This window comes from Trachurus japonicus, chromosome 3 (genome assembly GCF_045865225.1).
Source record: "Trachurus japonicus isolate A0001 chromosome 3, Traja_1.0".
Lineage (NCBI taxonomy): Eukaryota > Metazoa > Chordata > Actinopteri > Carangiformes > Carangidae > Trachurus > Trachurus japonicus.
Window position 1 is genome coordinate 10,739,010 of NC_140909.1, and position 18,690 is coordinate 10,757,699.

Here is an 18,690-nt window from a genome sequence, read left to right on the forward strand (position 1 = left end):
TAACATAGCTGCTAGAGTTGTTCCTCTTGGGTTGCCTGGCAGTAAAATAACACATGGACCTGTCTATAAATGAAATAAACTTGAAACTTGAAGCTTTTAATTATGCTGTAACTTTATTAGATACTGAGGAAAAGATGAAATTATCCACAATAAACAGCTGAATCTACCCATTCCTGTTTCTCTTGAGCTGTCTGACAGGAGAACAAGGAGAATGTGGAAATGAGAACAGCTTTATTGAATTCATGAATTCAGAAATTCAGCTTCAAAATACTGTATGTGTCATAGAGTAGGAAAAAAGCACAACCTCACCCGGCAGAATGCTAAGAGTCTATACAGCAGCCATATGGTAGATTTTCACCTTCTTTTGTTACTTTTTCAATGAGGGTAAATTCGAAGTGCTGTTGAGCTCTGCACTAACTGGTTGGCTATGTTTTTGCAGATGCCAAAATACAAGGAATTTCCAAATATTTTAAAATGTGTGTTTGATATAAACAGATGATGGAGAGTCTAAAAAGCTGACATTCTCCACAACATATGTGACCAATCAACTAATATAGCATTTAGCCAGACTGCTTTCAACTGGGAGCTTTTGCTTCATTACGAATTGATTGCAAAATGCTTTAATTGCATTAAATATATCCCCCTATATATGTCTATTTATCCATATTAGTTCAATAAATTCTAAGAAATGGGTCACATGTGTTCAATTTCTATCTCTTACTCTCTTGATAGCAGACCATTTTCCCTTGGCTGATAAATAGAAAGTGTGTCCTAACTGTCAAAGAGTTACTAAGAGTTTAAAATAACGTTGAAATGAAGTCATGGGGTCAGACAGCGCAATGTGACAAAGTGGATATTGTGAAACAGGCGGTAAAGTGCTGTTTTTGGCACATTAAATGAGGGGAATTTTTCTTTAATTAGATAAAATTTCCATTTATTAGCTTTCCAGATTGCTAAATACAAATTGTTGCAGTCATATATCAACTCCTTGATACATAGTGTGTTGTGTTTGCACTTGTGTCGACATGAATTATTACATCCAATTTAGGTTTCTGAGTTATGCAAGACCCTGCCATATGAGGTCCTGAGGGAAATCTCAGAGAGTTATTTCACTGGTAAAGCTTTTGATGGTCAACTTTGCAAATCTATGTAGTTGAAAGTGAAGTTTGCCACACCTGCTATACATCAGTATCCAGCTGTCTCTCTCAACCTTCACTACTATACCGCGTACACCTATGTCTGGTGTATTACACCACGTATACCGTATACTGTGAAGGTTGTAACATTAACATTTTTTGTGATTGAACAGTGAAGAATGAAGATTTGGCCCCTGTGCTTCTTGGTCTGACTATGTCTCCTCCCCAATATTTACTTGTCAGAACATTATCACAGAAATAAAAAAAGAGACTGGCCTTCTCCCTGCTGTGATCTGCTTTGTGTTAGTGGTCCAAGTTCCATATCTCACACTTTGGACCACATTCCTGCTGAAGCATCTTGATTTAATCAGTCCCACCAGGACCCTACCAGGAGTAGTTTTTGTGATTATTGTGGCCAAAATTAAATTTGCTGTGTCTTTTTAGAAGGCAGCTGGTGTTAACTAACCATAATTCGCCACAAACCTAAGTAATATGGTTTAATTAAACTTAATTTGGTGTGTTCACACTAATGAAAATAGTGAGGGACAAACTTTTTTTTTCTTTTGCTTTTTACTTGCAAGACACTAGAAATATCACAGTGAAGCAAAGACAATAGTGCAGATTCCTGCAGTTATTAAACTTAGTAATTTATTCACTGATTACAACTTAGTGACTAATTTATTGGTTGGTGGTATTAACTACTGTAATGCAATTATCATTAAAAAAAAATCTCTATCACTGTTTATCTCAAATATCTGTGTCCTATTCTTTTTTTTTCTTTCTTTTTTTCAGCTATGTCAACAAATTTAGTTCTCTATTTTTATGCTCACACTTTTTCACAGTTCCTCTTTACCAGTTAAGATTCTTAAGAACTTTCTCACTTCCAAGAAGGTTTTTTGGAAGCCTCAAACAAAGTGAAAGTAGCTTTGCAAATAACTTTACCATACTGTAACTTAACCAAATTTTCCACCCCATCTTAAAAATGTATGGATGACTTTTTCCAAGGAGAGAGCACAAATATGAATTGCGGTCAAATCCTGCACTGTTTGTAAATGAACCCTCTTTATTCAGAATACAGTGGTTAAGAAAACCCCGACACAATTGAAACAGAAAATGTTAGATCATCGTTTTGCACCTATTAAGCTGCATGATGTTAGTTCTGACAGTTTTCATATGCAGTATTATCCTCACCAGTGTATCTGTCCTTTGTTCCATCGATTTCTCTCTTTGATTTGGCATAGCAGAAAAACATAACAAGATGTATTCACGATGTGATATAGTCATGATGAGTCACGTCTAATAAACAGATTTGACTTAACATTAAAAGTAACTGTGACAGTAGGGAAATCTGGAAATATTTGGAAACCGTATCTCCAGTGTGCTTTGTGTTTCCTCCCGTCTGGTACTGTACTGTACTGTACTGTACGTCAGGTTTTATTTGAGGGATGTGATGCAAACCTTGTGAAAACAGTGAAAGTTAGGCAATGCATTTTGATCCAAGTGATGCAAGTCGGTTTCTGTTGCTATTGCTCAAAAATATCTGTTCTTCAAAAATTATTGTTCGGCCCATGTTGTGTACTTTCACATACACTTTCCAGATTTCAGTGATGTTGCCCAGCCCCATATAATGTACAGTAATTGGATAATGCACAGAAACAACATACAGACATGATGCTGTCTTCTGTATTCACTTTACTGACAGATGTTCATCTTTTTATTTGCAGATTCAGGAGAAGGATGTGGGAAGATCATTCAGCGATTCCCTAAGAAGGACTGGGATGGAACAGCTTTTCCTCAGGGGGTGGAGATGGTGAGTGATAACACCTTCCTTCATACTCAACACAACTCAAAAACATATCTCAGGTACTATGCCTATGTCTAGGGCAAAAAAAAAGGATGACTGCTGATTAAACATTGAGGTAAAAAAGGAAAAAGGTCACGAACATCTAAAATGCAGTAGGTGCTGAGTCTGAAAGAGTTTAACAAGGCAAAAAGGAAAACTCGCAACGCTGTCTTCTCCCAAAATAGGAAATATATTTATTCAAGGGCTACATATTAAAAGAGACAACGTTTCGAGTGTTCAGTGATTTAAACAATTACATTCAGGTGCTTCTGATATAATTTTTTTGGGGGGAGTCCACCCATGGCAGTGGTTAGAAAAAACACAAATGAGTTCATGTAACACATAAGATGATAATGAAAACAAGAAATCCATAAATCATATCATCATAATCCATCATCATAAGTATCAGAATAGTCACAAATCAACATATTTAATATGTATAGAACCAATGTAGGTCCACAAGGCAACATTAAACATTAAAATACTTTTTCTTGTTATGGTTAAGACGTAAAAGAAAAGTATTGGTAGCTTAGGATTCAGGTGCACCACCTAATGGCACTGCAGTGTTTTTTCAATAGAAAACTAAATGGTTTCTTCTTAGATATGATGCATCACTGACTGAATGGAATGGCGTTCATCTATCAAAAATAACAGTAACAGTGTTCAAAGTTGATATTCCAGTATTTGGACAGTGTTTTAGGGAGACTAAGTAGGACGAGTGTCAAACCATATCACCCCTCTTGTGTCTGTGGTTCTGCATGGTTTAATCACCGGTAGGAATCAGTTATGAAACTCTAAAGTATAATTGACAGAGTGGCGTCTGAATGGTTGCATCATTATTTAGGCCACCACCTGCCTGTAGTTTAGACGAGTAGCAACATTTTATAGTTCATAAGAGGAGAGTAGACCGTACGCATCTGGGGATCGCTTTATAGTTGCTACATGTTGTTCACACTCACAGGTTGGTCTGTGTTTTTGTAGTTAGTGAGTGTCCTTGTTCATATGCCCTTCCCCACTGCTCATTTCCTGATATAACAGTTAATGATGTTTTCTCGTGCGGAAAATACAGTAATCCATGAAATTTTTCTCTGAAGCATTTACTCTGTCACAAAAGTGACATATTACCCCCCAAGGAACTTTCATGTTGTTAAAACAACATTTGCCCTTTGGAGGCTGTGTAGCAGATGTTGGCATTTCCTGCTTCAGATAAATTCATAATGATTGTTTACTCAAAAGTTTGTTTGTAAACCCTCTCCAGACTCACTAATTGGGAAGCCTCTCTCCTCAAAATCCCTTTTTTTTTTTTTTTTTTTTTTACACTATGTCTAGTCTGGTGTCTGTCTGTCTGTCTCCATCAGCCACTTCTGGAAAATTAAGGGAACACTTGCTTCTCTTACAGTTTATTCCCTCCCTCACCGAGGGGTCTGTGTGACAGGGGGTATGTTATCCTTATATGGACAATGCAATGGATGGACAAATATTTGCTTATCAGAACTGAGAAAAACTGTCGATCTCTAGGGCAACATTAGCAGTTAACAGTATGATACTGCACAGGACATTACGCCTGTGTTGTATCTGTTTTTGTTCATTTATATTGGCTACTGCAGATAAAGTTTTAATGACTAAGCAGAATGGTTTTGGCAGCCGACAAAGAGAGAAAAATAACTCTAGATCCCCACACAGCACTTCATCCTTTGAAAGTAATATACAGCACAAACTTCTGTAACATTACATTGTCTGGTCTTTTCCAAAACAACCCCATAAATTACAAGTACAGTTGTTTTTTTGGATGATGCTTCTTTTAAGTTGAAACTCAACTGGAGTTCAGGTATCACTAACAGGCCTTACCTTGAGTTTTACCTATTTGTCATTTTTTAAGTTGGCAACCATTTAATTGTGCCATTGTAATAATATTGATGCAGAAGGATGATTGAAAGAAACAGATTGGCCCTTTTTTTTTTACAGTGAAGACTCAAGGGATGAGAAGTGCTCTGTCAAAATACATTTAGCATGTTTTGTACTTTACCGTTGAAGGTATGTTTTTTGTTTGATGACGGTCACTGGGGGTCAGAGATCACAAAGAGAACTACATCATCAAGGAGGAAAGTGATACAGAGCAGAGAAGCAGGTGTAGAGGCCAACGAGTTGCATAATATGGGTCAGATTATATCTAGCCAAGATAAATGGAGAGGGTTAATCTAAACATCACACATTCCTCAACGTCTCATGTTTAGATGATGTAATTTTTCACTAGGACATGAGAGGGACAAATTGCAGAAGTTTAACATTGAACTTGCGTTGTAAATAAGTATTTGCTTTGGATGAGTAGTGAATTAAGTTTTGTTTGCTAATGATTGATACAGTAAGTGATGGCCAAAAGTTGTTACAGCTGCAGCTGAAGTCTTTGGCTCTGGGTGGACATGTCAAAGAGACACTGTTATACCATGACTCTTGTATATGCAATGGCTTTTTATAAAGCAATTGAGGAGAAAGAGAACACAAATGAACATATTGTGAGTGGGTGGTTTGAATGTCTTGCGAGCGTCTTCCTGTGTAGCTCACTGAGTCTGTTGGTGGCCATCAAGAGTGTTCTCAGAGAGACAAACAGTGGTGTGTCACAGTGCTCCACAAAGCTAACAAACGGTAATGGTGTGTACAAAAATGTAGAGAATGAAAGTACGTCTTCTTCAGACAAAGCGATTTTGGGGAGTTGGATCTTTGTAGATATGAGGCCAAAACCCTAACACTGGTATTTAACCTCTCGGTGACTCTGCATGATGAACCACCACACGCTCTGTTCTCTCAGCATCATCACTCAAGCATCCTGTCATGGTTTCATAGTGTTTAAATATAGAAACACTGCCACAAGTTTAGCTAAATCTATTAGCTTAGTGTTTCCAGATGTCACAGAGGACCTGCATACCAATTCTTTGTTGGCTGTGTGGGTGTATGTGTATGTGTTTTTGTTTTTTTTTGTATTCCATCTTGCTAATATGATCCCTCCAATGCTTCTTCATTATGTGTCAACCTCGACTGAAATTGAGACATACTGCAATCCCCAGTGTGTAAAGAAGGCATGAGGCATGATGTTTCTCATTGAAGACGGTAAGCCTGAGCTGAAACTAGAGGATGCATTCAATGCTAGGGCTTTTTTTTAACTGCTTCTTGGCCTATACCCCAAATATTTACTGTACTGAAACTGAGACGGATGATGTTCTTTTGAGATCCACCCATATGTACAAGTATATTGAACAACATACTGAATAAGATACGCATCTTGACACTTTCAGTTTTACATGAAAAAAACAAAAAAACACCCAGTGGAGTAAGCAAGAACAGGAAAGAGGGGGCGCTTCCAGATATTGGCTTTCCTACTACATGGTGTGTGACAAACTTTGGTCAAGATTCAAATGACTGAAATTCCAGCTTTGAAGCTTAAATGAAGATACACCATGGTGTTTAACAGACCCACTAAGCAATTTGCATCTTGGCTCTGATTTGGGCTGGTATGTAAACCATTATTATTTGCAGATTTTCTCTACTCCATGAAAAAGAAAACGACTCATTTACAAACACTAAGGAACACATCTGTACAAAACAGTGGATGAAGCTGAGCACGAAAAGCATTTTGCGGTCTCAACAGGCCCCCAGCAAACTAAATAACCACAGATGAGGAATGCACCAAGAAAAAGCATTTACAACTTGTGCTTGGAAAAATGTGTTTCTCATCTTTTCAGGCAAGTGATGATGATAGGAACCAGCCCAAATCCTCATCTGTTGTGGATGAGCCAAGTCTCTAGATGGAGGTCAGAAAGTTGTACACCTAGTACATTTCCACTGCCTTCCCTTCCAACGGCAAGACACAATCCTTATGGCACTACTCATGTAGTTGTGGTGGTACTTCTCAGGTCATGGTTTTGTGAGAATAGTTGTCGGGGAAGTTTTTCCTCCACAGTCGTGTGTAGGATTTTCTTGATTCTGACTCATTCGTTCTCATTCATCTCAACTGGCATGTGGATCATGTTATGGACAAAAGTAGCTGAGTTGTGGTTTGTTAAAATTAATCCAATGATGACAGTAACTTTAACGCAAATTTAAACGGTCTATTTTTATTATTCATTTTTAGGTCATTATACTGCAAAAGAATATGTTTGCTGTGGTAAAGAGTTTGACTAGTTTTCAAATTACTCTGCTAAATCTATTTGATCCATAGTCATTTTCTTGTCATGCTCAGTTTCATTTAGAAGTACAGTGACCAGTCAATTTGTGTTGGTCATGTTTTGTTATTTAGATTCAACATCTGAGAGTTTAGAGCAAAGAAGTAAAAAGTGCGAGGGGAAAAAACTGTGATGTTCACTGATTAAATGCTGAGTTTGCTCATTTAATTACAAGCACTGTTTGATTGACACCTGACCTGTACAGTATAAATCTTTCTGACATTCTCTGCTTGCAGACAACATATGGATGTCAAATGTAGATTTGTGAGTTTCCAGACTCTTGCTCTGTTGTGCACTTGATTCTTTCAGATGTTTCTGCTTTTATCTGACACCATATTATTTCATGTTAAATGGGCCAGATTAATTGTCGACGTAAAGTCTATATTTTTAAAACAACCAGGTGGTCCGGCTCTTTAACTCTTTATCTAATCCAAGAACCGGTGAGCACTTGGAGCAACAAACACCAAATCTCGTCCAAGGCTGCGTCTGTGGGTAACAGTGTTTGCCAGAGTTGTAAATTTTTACAACTAACTTCACCTAAATCAAACCTTCATGTTTTGCACTTTAACACAGTAGAAGCACAATGCCTCCAGTTTATGACAGGAAGGTTTTTGTTTAATGCTGTTTGTTGTATGTAATAACAGAGGTACATAAACCAAATTGAGTTAGTATTTTAAAACACATTGACCTGAACCCGGCTTTATCCCAAAACACCAATAAACAAATGCACAGCTGTTACTCTTTGCAGATTACCTTCATTTTGAGCCAAACAATTTCACAAATTAAATGAATTTCATCCCACAACATAATATTAATGTTGGCATTTATTACTTGCTTTATGTGTTTGTAATAATTCCTATATCAGTACTTTTGGTAAAGCTTTGTGTTAGATGCTTAAGTAATGCGATAAGCCTCCTGATGCTTTGCCTCCCCACACACAAAGGACAGAGGTTGAAAACTCCTTATGTTAAGAGCAATAATAGTTTTCCAAGGAGTGTCATAAATCCTCTACAGCCAAACATGGACAGACATCCATCCCAAATGTCTGAACCGTGGTCCAAAACCAATAAGTCCCATAACTCTTAGCCAACAAGCCAACCACCACCTCTGTCTGCACACCAAGTTTGGGAAGCTCTTAAATCTTGACATTTGATTAATGCTTCAAATTATTTAATTATACTTACCGCAGTAATAATAAAAATAAACATACTAGCATTTTTTTTTGCATTTAGTCATATTTTTTTAACGCACATAACAATTTTGAAACATCTTCTTTGGCTCTGAAGCAATTTCAACATTTTCTGACTGTTCCTAAATGAAATGATTGATAAATGAAATGATTTATAGGAAATAAAAAAGTCTTAATTGTCAATAGTAAAAAGTTAAAATAATTTGAGGTTATTTTTTCCATTTGACTGCCCATACTGTATAGAAAAAATGTAAATGCAATGTTGTCATGTGGGTGAGACATGTTTAAAAACAACCATGGTCAGCAGGCCTAGATTGACCTCACAACACGGCAACTGAAACATCGTGAAAGGATTTGTTGATTCTTAAACGTTGACCTTCCATCGGTCACATGTTTTCCCACCGTGACGTATTTCTCAGTTTGTTTGCAAAGTTTGTAGTTGACCTGTCATCACCTCACCTTTGAAGACGTGTAGTATTCAGCATCAGGTGTGTGTGACAGTGAAAACAGTAGGAGTCTCCGCCTTATATTCAGACGGCTTCAACTCCACGTAGTCCCACATGTTGTGGCTGTGGGTGAGATGCTGCAGTGCCGAACAATAGTAGTCCTGTACTGGTCCAGTCCAACACACAGTATGTGGTGTGGGTTCGCTGTTCCACTCAGTCAGCTAAGCAAGCAGAGTTGTTTCTCTGACCGCATACCATACCGGTCATTTGCTTCTTTTCTGTTCCACTGCTTACTCAGACATATACTAGTAGCCATAATTGTTACTGAGAAAAGGACATTTATACAAACGGCCACCACAGCGACCAAAAGCTAAAGCCTAAACGGAAGTGTCTTAGGATGCAGCTTCAATAGTGACCACAAGTTTCTTTAGAACAAGATCCATTCAAAATATCTCTTCGCGTCATTTTCACACCATGGTCTCACTATGTTATTTGCTGTGCGTCTCGTGATGTTAGTTAGAGATGTTACTGAGTTTTCTGCTTGGTTGACAAAAAAGTCAGTCTGTCACACCAACATGTGGGGGTCGCTGCTTTCTTGTCTGTCCATAGCTCCACCAAAAACATCTCCTCCCTTTGCCCTAATTTGATTTGTCAGAACCAACAAATCCTCAAAATTATGGCGACAACACAGGCTCATTTACAGTCTATAATTGTGGCTCCAAAATTTATGATATAATAAATAAGTTCTTGAGTCACTGCAAGAAAAATGCTTTTACCCCCCGGATTGTTTTTTTGGTACTTTTCTTTTTTTCCCTTTTCTGTCTTAATGGCATTATATTTGCTGAGGGTGCAGAAAGTCGTACAACATTTGACTTTGTTTTAATTTGGCATATGGCTTGTAGACGAATGTCATTTAGTACTTTTGAAATATGGCTACTATATAAAACGTTTTTTCTAAAGTGAAACCAAAACCTTTACTAGATTTTCCTTGTTGTTTTCTTTGTCATGAATGCTGGGAATGTGTCAGTTGCCTGTGGGATAAACCTGACAAGGAGCTTCTTTTATGATTTCTAGGTAAATTCATCCTATCGATCCTCATTTAAAATTGGAGAAACTGTTGTCAATGGAAAGAGTCTGTAGTTGGAAAGTGATCAAGTGCGGTCATTAGCCGCAGTACAGTACCGGTATGGGTGCATTTTACAGTAGTATGAGTCATAGTGTTGCAAGTTTTGACACAAAATGTGACAATCAGGTTGAAAAGTGTTACCAAGATATGAAAGTATTTCAGGTGCATTGGAAGGAACAACATTAAATGAGTCATGCTGTGTCATTTACTGTCTTGCTTCTTTTTGAGGTCAAACTGTCTAGAAGTACGGTACACACTGCAATCTTAGGCTGACACTAGCCTCCATCCAAACACAAAAGCACATGCGTGGTTACAGTAAATTAATCCTTGGGTAGTAGATAACAGAGAGAAACTCTTTTTTTATTTGGAGTAAGGTGATTGTACTCTGTCATTTCAGAGGCTGCTCCCTTCATTGTTCGTATAGAGAACGTACAGTACAGTACAGTAGTCTTAGATACTGTATATGAAATGCCAACATCCCTTGTTTTTTTACAGCAGGAATGTGTTGAATGTGAATGACATAAAAAAAAAAAAACTCTTGGGGCCCATCTTCCTTCCTTGATGAAGGAATTTGACCTGACGTGACCAGATTGTAAACACTGTGGTGTCATTTCTCTTGTCTAGAACTCGGACTTTTCTTGAAGTCCTTCCTTTCCCTGTAAATCCCTCCTGTAATGAGGAATATGGCTTGTACTTCCGGGAAAGACACTCAAGTTATTTGGAAAATTTACAAACTGCTGGTGTTATGGTGATAGTTAAAATGACAGCTGCGGTGGAACATTTTTAACAGAGGTTTTAATATGGGTTTCTGATACATATTGTCTCTCCACAAAAGAATACCTCAGGATCTGACTCCAGTGTGACCTGAGCCTCTGGGCTTAGGTCATGTTCAGTTCACTTAAAAAAAAAAAAAAAGAAAGAATCACCCTTATGGCTGTGAGGAGTCATTCATCTGGTCCTGGTCTCTGAGCGGGCTGGATAAGCAAATCATGACAAAGCTTTAACTGCGCTGTTCACAATCAACAGCCCTGGTTAGTCAGTTTTCGGCTCTTGGCCAAACCACAGACAGATGAAAGAATGTAGCCTAATTGTATCACTTGATGGATTGACTCAAGTGACCATAACTTGACATGTCACGATGCACGTCGGTCTTATGATGTTTGTAAAACTATGAGAGAAAAGCTAAACAGTGCATTCCACATAGCAGGATGCCGTTCTAGCCAGGGGGGAGAATGGGATCATGTGTTTGTCAGGAAGATCCACATATGAGTAATCAATGATCTGTGTTCCAGTCAAGCTAAACACATCAGGAAACAAAGCTGGGGCTGTCAAGCAAGCAGGACTTTCCATGCTGAAAAGCACTGTGAGCTCACCAGGAAATGGGAATACACAGGATGAAATTAAGCCACAGTACGCTGGAGAGCGCACATACTCAGACCTGTAGATGAAACACAGTATACGTACACAGTATACGCTTTCAGTCTTAATGGTTAAATGTATATAAATGTGGTTATTTGGGTAGCGAACCATTTCTTCCTTTTATTATTCCGTCACATGTACTTACTGAGAATTTTTAGTTTTTATCTTATAGACCCAAATTTTATTGTCGAAAATGACCGTCTCGCATGCCAGACGGGCTATTGAGCAAAAATATGTAGTGGTAAAATGGTGCCAGTTGCCAGGTGAACAGTTCCAAGAGAAAACTACTGGGATACTGTACCTCAGCTACCCTGTGCATTTCCTGCCTCCCATCTAAAGAGCTGGCCGTCCATCCATACTGGCTACTGGAGAATACCACGGTTGCTAGTAAATAAAATGTGCTGACTGCTGCTGACACCAGAGCCAGTGGCTGGTGGGGTGACATAACTTTGATTCCTACACCTACATACTTTGCAATGATCCACACAAACCGCATTGGCACCGAATATGCAGCCAAAGCACTTTAATTCTCCCAGAAATTATGTTTTGAGAAGTGTTGCCATGAGTTAAATTGCCTCTAAATATTCTCCGAACTGTCTGACATGTGCACATGCCGAAGTTTTCAGGTGTTCTCCTCAGCGTTGAGCAACTTCAACAGGACTTGCCAATAAAATCTTGTTGTAATGGTTCCCTTTCGTGCTGCTGGCGTAGCGGGGATGTGGCCCAGCCTCCTGCGTGCTGAGCCTGCTGAGTTTCACTTACGGAGACGTATTGGTATTAACTTGGGATAAATGTCTGAAATTCTAAGTGAAAAATTGTCCGATTCTTTGGAGCAGTCCTCGCCACTGACGGCATAATGACATGGTACAGTAATACATTACATTACGTTGCTGTTTTTCAGTGATATTTTTAGCTCTTAGTAGTAAAAGTTTAGGGTGGCAATGTTTGTTGGTTGTCAAACCCTGTTAGTCTTCTGGGGTTTGAGGAGCAGCATGGCCTCTGGAGGCTGGTTGCAGGGCTTAGTCCACTCGTCACATTTACCATTATAAAACCACAAATATGGCTACATTCCCCCGGCAGTATGTCACAAGTTGTTTATGTATAAAACCCTTTGCATATCCTGCTGAGCGAATTCAAGTATGTAAAGTCTTCAAGTATTTACATAGAAATTATAAATGTGACATCTTGCATCTGTGCTCACTTTTTCATGTCATCTAATTCTTATTTTTCTAATTTACGGGGTCCTGGTCTGGGCTTCCTTTTGATGAGGATCAGTGGAAGATTAGTGTGCCACAAATCTTTTATGAGTTTTTATGTTTTTATAATATTTTTATAATGGTGGAAAGTTCTCAAATCTAGCTGCTCAGATTACACCTCCTCAGTAGATCACTGAGCAACAGAGCGTCTGCTTTTCACAGAGCTTGTACAACACATTATTTTACTTTTCATAACAAGTCCTTAAAAAAAATACTGTGCAGTTATGTGTTTATAATGTCTTCGGAGAGAGAAGGGGATGTGAGGTTTCACTGTGCGTTTAAGGTACGTCACAGACGACATCCCTTGTTTTTGTTTTGGAACAAGACTGTATGCGGAGGTCCTGTGGCTGGGTGCCAGGTTTTTTCCTACTACTAATAGTATTAGTTTGCACATTATTCTTCTTCCTCACATAGACGGCTCACTCCTGTTGTGCTCAGTCTTGTAAAGATTTCAAATGTCAATTCGAAGAAATAATTGCCATGATAAATATGCAGGAAAATGTTGCGTAAACATAATACCTAATAAGTAAAATATTTGTGAGTGAAAGTCTTTATGAGACCGTGGTAAACGTACATTATTCCTTTGTGATACACATTGTGTGACAGCTTCACATTTACTCTTTACACTTTCACACTGGATTTGTGAAGTGTGAAGAGGAACAAAGCTTGTTGTGGTTTCAAGTGAGTTTATTAAGAGCAGAAGTGAGACTGAGGGCCTTCGCTGAATAACTTCGCCAGAGCCCCCACAAGGCAGCGGAGGAAGCACCTGTTCCACGGCCAGGTCATTATCAGCCATTATCTTACAGTGCTCTAAAGACCGGGGCTCAGCAGTCTGACGCAGGACAGCCATTGTACTGATCCACAACCTAGGACAAAGCTGTTTACCTTGCTCTTTCATTCATCACTCTATGAGTCCAGATACATGTTTTGATGTTGCATATTTTTTTAGCGATGAGAAAAAAAAAAAAAAAAAGTAAACATGTTTACCTATCCTCAGCTGATACGGGTTAAAAAAAACTGTGGTAATCTGGTATTGACTGGAACTGTTGAGGAAAAAAAAGAAAAGAAACAAAACAATAAATAGAAGAATTATACCAAAATAGTGCATTTGAACTTTGGCGCCCCCAGTGGTTGAAAAGTCAAAGAATGCACAAGGCCAAGCACTTACAGATCTGACCTGAGGACATTGTGTTCAGTCTGGATCCAACTGTAGGTGCCTCTTACCATAGTGCAGATTCACTTCACAGTCATGCACATGCAGGTGAGGTTGTCGAAGGTCTAATGCACAGCTGCAGGCATTCGAGGTTTGGAGGCCAGATGTGACCCTGCAGTGTCACTGGGACACATCTGGACAAAAGAACTTAACTTAAAGGTGACAAAGCTCAACTCCTTATCAAAAATTTTACAGGGAGAACCACAAAATACATACAGTACCATATGATCGACTGACCATTTCATCTACTTGCTGTATTTTATCCAATCATGACTGAGGGCCTGTCAGACTGCTAGCGTCACTTATGTAGATAATTAGCTGTATTTGCAGAAAAATATCTCTCAGTACTTATTCTTGACAAAACCTCTTTGAATTATGATGAAGTCTAATCTGTTTGGTTTCCACAAAAATTTATGTCAAAGCAAAACTGTCATCTCTCTCTTTCTCTTCCTCATTTTTTGAATTTTGAGGTTAAGGCCACATCGTTGAGCCTAAAAAAAGATTTAGTTTTTATCATTTTACATGTTGTATCTAGTGGTAGAATTTACCAAGTCTGCTTAAACAATAGGCTATGTCCTGTACTCAACAGTCAGTGTCACTTATCCACCAGTAAATTCGTCACTGTTTGTTGTGCATCGTTAACGTTTAACAGCATGTTTAAAATAAATAAATTCAGTCTTGCCCAACGAGTGCAGTGTGCTGACAAACAGTTTCGACCACGATTAAATGTGTAGATTAGGCTGGCATGTCAATACACGACAGACTGGGCTCCTCTTTAGCAGAAATCATTGATTGTTTTTGCCAGAACGCCAAAGGCTTTTCACAGTTGATCTAACCGCTGTATATTTTGACAGTTTTCATCACAACAATGGGAATATTTATTGGATTGTCCTTGTTGTCAAACTGTTCAAGTGGTTTTAATATCAGTTGTATCACCAGAACCTGCTGTTAAACAGTGCCGGGAAAATCCATGGATTTTTCTTGGATTCTGAAGGGGAATTTTTATTCTTTCGAATACTTTTCACGGCAGATCCTCCCTGAACTACGATTCACCTCCTTTACGCTCGGAAGATATGATGTTTGTTAACCTAGTTTTTACATAATACTGTAAATTTAATTGCATGTTTGGGATCCACATGCGTACCGTGAAAATCTCACGGATGCTTCAGGTTTGGCTTCAGGGGTTCGGTCACAAAAGCAAGATGGACTGATCTGACAGCAGATTGATTTAGGCACAGGAATGTCTAATTATGTTAAGAGTCCTTTTTTATTTGCCACTTTATGCATTTCTGTTTTCATGTTTCATGTGGTTAACTGGCCGTATGTTTTTAATTTATGCTGTTTTGAAATAAACCCAAGTATTTACCCTCGAGTGAACAAATCTTCCCAGGGGATGTTGGGGGGAAATGGGGGTTCGGCACAGTTGTCCTCAGCTTGTTGCTGAACTGTGCATGGCAAAAAAAAAGAAAAGAAAACCCTTTACATATGAACTAAAAATACATGTCGTGGGCCTTTTGTCTAGTGTTAGATTTCCTACACATATGGCATCTATGAAGCTAAAAATGTTGTGTACAGCGCCGTTTGTAATACTTGCTAGATGACTCTTCCTGTCCTTTCTGACTAGACATTTTTTTTTGATTTACAGTGGTTCATCATGGCCGTCTAAAAATATCTATGTCTAAAATGAACCATATGTGCCTGGAATTGCATAACAGATGAGCAAAGGGAAACCAGGATTGCTGGCGACAGTGGGGGGGCCGAGATGAGGGATGGAACTGGAGGGGAGAGCTGCCACCTCAGCAGAGCGCTCGGCGAGGGTGCGAACACTAAACGTTTTGGCGCAGAAAATTAACTCACGGCACCCGCTAAATAGTGTTTGGGTAACGGTGCTATTATGGTAATTTTGTTGACAGTTTTCTTTCTTGTACTCATCGCGCTGACCTTGAGGGAATGAGACCAGTGAGGGACGGGGGGAGGGGGGAGGAGGAGGGGGGAGTGCATGCATGTGGTGTGTGTGTGCCAAACCGCTCAGCTGCAGCAGCCGTCTCTGGTTGTTTTGTCCGCTGCTCATCCTGCAGGACCTGATAAAGTAGAAGTGCTGGGGCAGGCAGCACGCCATCGACCTTCTCACCCCTGGACAGTCCTTCTCTGCCCCCCCCCCACTCCCTGACACCTCGCACTTTACTTTCCGTCATTGTGTGTGTGTCTTCCTGGCATGTGTCTCTTCCACAAGAATAAGGTGGAAGGAAGAGGAACGATGGAAGTACACGGTGTAGTGTAGTGTAGTGCACATCTGTTGCTAAGTTTTCCTGACCGCATTGTATTGGCAATGAGTCGCTTTACTCCATCAACAGTTCACCACTCGTATCTATAAGTATAGATGGTTACAATCTCTATTTTCCTCTCTGAGATAGTCATGACATCATGTTTACTTATTTTTAAATACATTTCAGGTTGACAAATGTTTTGGTCGTTTGTGATATATCTTATTAGTATCGGTTTTCTATTTTCCCCACATTCAGTCCAGGGTTTTTCTTGCTGATGCCCAGATCAGAGGAGACAGCTTAGTCTACTCACATTTTATTGCTATGGAGAGAAAACATGAAGAGGTTTGGTGCCTGATTTCATTTGGGTTTGTAACTCAACCATATTATGAAATAAGCCCCTCTCTGAAAGAATTTGTGGGATTGAGCTCATTTGTGGTAACGGGAACACTTTAAAGGTTTTATGACCCTTCGAAATCTGTTTGTATTTCCCTCACTACAGGACTCTCGAATGTTGGGGTCATAGTAAAAACACAGTAAACCTGTTTGCTTTCAGCACACCGGGGGAAAAAAGAAAAGAAAAGCTAGACTCTAAGGTCGGTGTTAGCGGCTGCGTATTTGTCCTGAGTCATCTTTAGTAATGGCTGCCGCCCCAGTTATATCTGGCCTGCACCAGCATGACCAGACATTAATGTCTTGTCATAGTATAAGAATGCAGCCCTGTCCCAATCAGGCAAATCCTGTGTGCGTGCGTGCGTGTGTACATGTGTGTGTGTGTGAGCTTTTTTTTTGTTCTTCTCTTTTTATTGGTGCTGCTCCTCGAAGCGCTCTGCTGTGACGATGCTTAGCAGGTCAGACTGCAGATCCAGTGTCAGTGCCTGAGTAGGTGAACGGTGCAGTTGCTGGGGGTCAGTCATGCCAGGCTGCAGCACATGATGTGATGCAGAGGGTTTAACAGGAGGCAGTTACGCTTTGACATCAATACAGCAAGTCTGTCCCGGAGTTCCTTTGTCACTTGACTGAGGTCTAATTCGGGAATAGGAGATGTCCTTTCTCTTGGTGTGTGTGTGTGTGTGTGTGCGGACATGCAAGCCTGCAGGCGCGTGTCTGTATGTGTATGTGTGTTCGGTAAAGGCTATGTTTCCCAAGCAATGACCCCTGCACCTGTTGCACTACAGTTGATTTCTGTGTCATGCTATAGCAGCGTGTACAGTACAGCCTGTGTCAGATGAGATTTTGATTTTGATTTTATTACATTTTTGAAAATAACGTCTGTTTCTTCTCTCTGTTATTGATGTCATTCTGATCCTTTAAATCTTAAACATTAGGGGTGGGACTCAAATTAACTCATAACACAGGACTATTACAATATATATTTTTTGCACTGTTTTTATCTATTTATTTATTTCTATTTCTTACACTCTGATTTCCACGTGAATAACCGCCTGTGTGTGTTTTTTAATTGCCTCTTGGGGATAAATAAAGTTTTATTGAATTGAATTGATAAAGATATAATAAGAGACAAAGAATTATAATTGAAAGACCAAAATCAGGAATGAGCTATGTATGTATTTATTATTTACTGTATTGTGGTGTCAGTTTCACAGACTTTGACAACTGGGATGTAACAATGTTTAACAAAATATGTGTGTAGTCTTAGCTTAGTCAGTGCCCTTAAACATGAACACACACTTGCTGCGACAGAAACCGGCAAAGGGCCGAACTGCCAGTAAGTAGAGCAGCTACAGTATGGCCCCAGTGCAGTGTGTGTTTCCTTTTAGTATCATCATTAGCAGGCTGCTGATTGGTCCACTCCTCGTCATGAAGCCTGCATACTGTATGTTAATGCCCAGGTGTGTGTTGGTGTTTGAGAGGGAAAGTCGTGCTTCTCTCTGTCAGAAGAAATAGAACAAGTCGTCGTGTCAAATTGTTTATGTGTCCGCATGTGTGTTTATGCGCAGGTGAGCGTCAGTGGTCTGCATGGTCTGGTGGTGTGCGTGTGTGTGTGTGGAGTATTCATGTCATGTAGTCGGGATCGATTTTAGTTTTGTGCCATTGTAAAAAAGTTGGGCCAGATTTTTGTCTGGAAAGTTGATGTTGCCTCTGTGGTTTGTTTTCTCCTTCTCCGGTTTCTTCTTCACCTCAGGTTTAGTGTCATTCATTTCATGGGCAACACAATAAGGTATTCATGTATTACTTTACTTTTTGCCCCAGTGTCTCGTCGTGTATTGCAAGAGGAAGTAATACCAATATATTTCCATGTCAATATTTGAGAACATCATCCATTTTGTCTGCCAGGACTGACCTCAGAAATGTGGTGTGTGTTTATATCTACACTATTTTGTGTTGGACTGAATTTCAAATGAAATTATTTCAAGTTGGATGTTTAAACAAATAGCATAAGCATATTATCTCTGTTTACACAGGACCATGCATAGTTAAACTTAAAACGATAAACAACAGTGCAGTCCTTCAGAAAGACGGGACAGACTCTGAAATCATCAGGACACTGTCTCAGGTTGTTAAACTATACAAAACCCTTTGTGTAAGATGCATTCTTAGTCATTGTACTGTATACTCA

General features: G+C 39.3%; 1 protein-coding gene across 3 annotated transcripts in view; it reads left to right on the forward strand.

Moving 5' to 3' along the window:
• sbf2 (SET binding factor 2) overlaps positions 1 to 18,690 on the forward strand; it is a 90,269-nt gene that overhangs the window by 11,974 nt on the left and 59,605 nt on the right. For all 3 annotated transcript variants that reach the window (XM_085760897.1, XM_085760880.1, XM_085760889.1), the window contains exon 2: positions 2,861 to 2,946. In XM_085760897.1, the coding sequence (XP_085617023.1) occupies positions 2,944 to 2,946 (3 nt within the window). In that variant the 5' untranslated portion in view covers positions 2,861 to 2,943. The remainder of the gene's footprint in view (positions 1 to 2,860; positions 2,947 to 18,690) is intronic.